Source organism: Selaginella moellendorffii, unplaced genomic scaffold, assembly GCF_000143415.4.
Source record: "Selaginella moellendorffii unplaced genomic scaffold, v1.0 SELMOscaffold_628, whole genome shotgun sequence".
Lineage (NCBI taxonomy): Eukaryota > Viridiplantae > Streptophyta > Lycopodiopsida > Selaginellales > Selaginellaceae > Selaginella > Selaginella moellendorffii.
Window position 1 is genome coordinate 1 of NW_003314878.1, and position 3,792 is coordinate 3,792.

General features: G+C 46.2%; 1 protein-coding gene across 1 annotated transcript; it reads left to right on the forward strand.

Moving 5' to 3' along the window:
- Nucleotides 1-1,364: 1,364 nt before the first annotated feature.
- Nucleotides 1,365-3,735, forward strand: LOC9652960 (fructose-bisphosphate aldolase-lysine N-methyltransferase, chloroplastic). The gene is made up of 14 exons (XM_024668207.1): nt 1,365-1,644; nt 1,701-1,813; nt 1,876-1,994; nt 2,059-2,122; nt 2,183-2,281; nt 2,337-2,402; nt 2,450-2,492; nt 2,894-2,958; nt 3,126-3,195; nt 3,248-3,294; nt 3,354-3,434; nt 3,491-3,519; nt 3,570-3,653; nt 3,706-3,735. The coding sequence occupies exons 1-13, from the start codon at nt 1,365-1,367 to the stop codon at nt 3,577-3,579; spliced, it is 1,086 nt and encodes a 361-aa protein (XP_024523975.1). The 3' UTR covers nt 3,580-3,653; nt 3,706-3,735.
- Nucleotides 3,736-3,792: the final 57 nt, after the last annotated feature.

The following is a 3,792-nucleotide window of genomic DNA, read 5'->3' on the forward strand; positions in this document are numbered from 1 at the left end:
AATAAGAAGAAGGACATATACCATAGCGTTATTAAAAATGCCATTGCCTTTTTGGGTTAGGTATACTTTCCTGAACAGGAAGAGAGCATTAAAGGCAAGGAAGTGAAATGTTTGAGGTGGACAAGGTTGTGCATACTCCGCAAATGGTAGCCAACGATCGCGGATTGCAAGCGTTTACCGATGGATCCTTTAAGCGCGGAGTTTTCGGAGGTTACGGAGTATTTATCCCGAGAGTTTCCATGCGACTCGCTTGTGGGAGAAGGGCAAACGACGACCTACATACGAGCTCCACTATCACGTTTGAGCTGTTGGGTTTGTTACGAGCCCTCGAAATCTGTTTGGAGATGGAATGGCGCTGGGGATTGTGGGAGCCAATCTTTGTATACACCGACAGTTATGATTCCCTGACGCTGCTGGAGATGTATGTGCAAGACCCAATAGCCCTGGGTTGCCACCCAAATGCAGATGTCATCCAGACGATTGTTTGGCTCGCGGGAACGTCACTTGTTCCAGTTCATTTTTGTAAGGTGAAGGGGCACTACGACATCGCTGGAAATCAGGTTGCAGATGAGTTAGCAAAGATTGGTGCACATCTACTTGCAGGACAATCACAGTTTATTAACACTATAGTCGAGTCACCATATGGTCAACAGCAAAGCTATTCACGGCCTCAACAATTTGCGATTTATTAAAGAAAACAAACAAAAACAAAACCATTAGCCAGATTTTGTTTGTAAAATGGGGATTAAAAGTTTCTAAATGCTAATTTACCTTGAGCATTAAAGTAACAACATTAGGCTTGTTTTCACTGCTTCCTTGGTGGTAATTAATGCTGAGCCCAGTCTACTGACGGGATTGCTCAGTAGACCTCACAAATGAAAACTCTCACTGTTGGATGTGTAGAGGAATCCATCCTCGCTCATCCGCCTCTTTTCAATGGTGCTCCCGGTCATTTCGAGGGAACGTAAAGAGCCTTGTTGAGTGTTCTGGGATCATCGACCGACTTGAGCAAGTAAGCTGTGAGGTCCTCCTCAGGGAGATATATGACTGTGAATCCGCCGAAGTAAAACGAGACAAATGCATGAACAAAACTGGTACCTTTGTGATCTCCATCTTTGTAAATGCAACCTTGTCTCTGGGTGGAGTGAAAGTCGGGAAACCGTCCATTTGTACGAAACTGGTGCTGTGCAGTCACGTCTCCAACACTTTGATGCTGCTTGACACACAGACTCTGTGCTCCGCGTTGTGGATGCGGCTCAGTAACATCGAGATCGACACTCCAGCTGAGAGCAGCAGCCACAGAAGTACTTTCTCACCCACTCACAGGTGGTGAGGAGCTCCGACTTTGGCAAGAACGATACCATATGGTTCAACATCAACTCATCTCGGAAGCTTGCTGCGTCCCGGTTTTTATTCCCCAGTTTCCTTACATTGCTTGTAGACCAGCTTGGACAGACAGCAGCAATCACTTGTCAGTAGCCTTAAGAAATGCTCATATGCTTTCAGAGAATGGGGAACTATATACGTGGGGAAAGAATCGCGACTACCAGCTCGGAATTCCTGGACTTAAGGATGAGCAACTAGATCCAGTCCCGCTACAATTTCCACAGGCTCTTCATGACAAAACTCCGGTAGAAGTGTTGGGTGTTTCTTGTGGAGCTAATCACCGGGTTTGTAGCCCAGATAATCTGCCACATCAGCGACGCTTTCCCATGACGTGGCAATACATGAGGAGAAATGTGGGCGCCTGCCCAGGACTCTTCTTCTTCCCGGCGCGGCTGGATCGATCTCGAGGAGGTCTTGCGCGCTTCAGGTACGCTGATAGATCGATTGTCGATCGATCGCTTTCGCGAGTTGTGGGCTTGATTATTCCAGAACCAGGCGCCGCGGAAGCTGAGCAATGGCTACGCAGGTTTTATGTCGTGGGTCGCGAGCCGGAACGATGATGGCGATCTATCGGCGGTGCGCATTGGGACTTGGCGACAATCTGGCAGGCAGGTCGAGTATTGGTTTTAGTTTTTTCCTTTTGATTCATTGATGAGTGCGTCTATGACGCAGGGGATTGTTTGCGAGCCGTCCAGTTCGTGCGGGAGAACGCGTGCTGGAAATTTCTCTAGACTTGGTCTGTGTTGTTTGGTCCTTTCTGCTTTTCCTCTTAATGTTGGTTCTTGTTTACGTCCAGATGATAGCTCCTACTCGTCTTCCTGACCAGCTCAGCACGGTTTTGCCCAGCACTGTTAAGCCGTGGACTATTGTCCTCATGGAACGCTACAAAGGACAGGCAAGTTTACTCTCAACATTTTCGTCTTCGCTTCGCTAAATTTTTCTCGCAACAGCTCCAGTCGTCAGCTTGGGCACCATACATCTCGTGTCTTCCTGAACCAGCGGAGCTCGACAACACGGTACTCGACTATCGAGTTTTTGTTTCTCAAAAGTTCCAAGTGCGTAGTTTCTTTGGGAGGACACCGAGCTAAGTTACTTGAGGGCGAGCCCTTTATACGGCAAGACTGGAAATGATAACAACTGAGTTTGGCCAAGCGCAAAACGTAAGTACTTCGGGTAGTTTTCTATTTTGCAAGCTTTCATCCACTTACATGCACGGTAATGGTGTGTCTCTCTTTATTTCTGTATACTTCCTTGTGTACAATATAACGCGGCGTCATGGAACGCTACAAAGGCCAGGCAAGTTTACTCTCAACATTTTCGTCTTCGCTTCGCTAAATTTTTCTCGCAACAGCTCCAGTCGTCAGCTTGGGCACCATACATCTCGTGTCTTCCTGAACCAGCGGAGCTCGACAACACGGTACTCGACTATCGAGTTTTTGTTTCTCAAAAGTTTCAAGTGCGTAGTTTCTTTGGGAGGACACCGAGCTAAGTTACTTGAGGGCGAGCCCTTTATACGGCAAGACTCGTGAGCGGCTGGAAATTATAACAACTGAGTTTGGCCAAGTGCAAAACGTAAGTACTTCGGGTAGTTTTCTATTTTGCCAGCTTTCATTCACTTAGTGTTTTTTACTGTTTTTTTCTTTTCCGAATGGTTTTATTCAAGGAGGAAACTTTTTTACTTTGATGCTTGAAGGATTTTTGTAAGTGTTTCTGACGTACTTGCCTGTGTACTGGAGCAGGCACTTGATGTTTGGCCTCAACTATTCGGTAAAGTGTCTGTTGAAGACTTCATGCATGTATACGCCACAGGTACAGGAAGCAAGCTTGTTTCTTGCTAGTTTTGTTCGTCCTTCCTTTGCAGTTTTTTCTCGTCCACTAGCCATTGGAGAGGACTCGACATTAGTAATGGTGTGTCTCTCTTTATTTCTGTTTACTTCCTTGTGTACAATATAACGCGGCGTTAGCAGATACCAATGCTCGATTTTTTCAACCACAACGCAGCCAGCTTTGCGAAGCTCTCATTTAACGGGCTTCTCAACTACGCAGTTGTAAGATACGCCTGAAGTTCTTTCTTTTTCTTTTCCGTACCACAAGCAGGTCACAGCGGACAGAGACTGTGCTGAAAACGATCAGGTATAGGCAGTGGTCTTTGTTTTGTTTTCATGTTTCATTCGGCTTTGCAGATTTGGATAAACTGTGGTGATCTTTCAAACGCAGAGCTTGCACTTGATTATGGCTTCACTGTGCCTGAAAATCGGTATGACGAGGTAATGAGCGTGCGAAGAGGTGTGGTGCTGAATCACTTTTCACAAACTGCAGACTGATCTGTTGACGCAATTCCCGGAAATGACACGATAATTAAAGATCAACTTCAACGGAAACAGCGCTGTAAAGCATTCCTTCTTC

What these genes read in the sequence shown, in the direction of transcription:
- LOC9652960 (XM_024668207.1), top strand. Translation starts at nt 1,365, where the DNA reads ATGGTTCAACATCAACTCATCTCGGAAGCTTGCTGCGTCCCGGTTTTT. An exon ending in CAGCGGAGCTCGACAACACG is followed by an intron (nt 2,403 to 2,449) that starts GTACTCGACTAT and finishes CCAAGTGCGTAG; the next exon opens with TTTCTTTGGGAGGACACCGA. An exon ending in AAGTTACTTGAGGGCGAGCC is followed by an intron (nt 2,493 to 2,893) that starts CTTTATACGGCA and finishes TGAGGGCGAGCC; the next exon opens with CTTTATACGGCAAGACTCGT.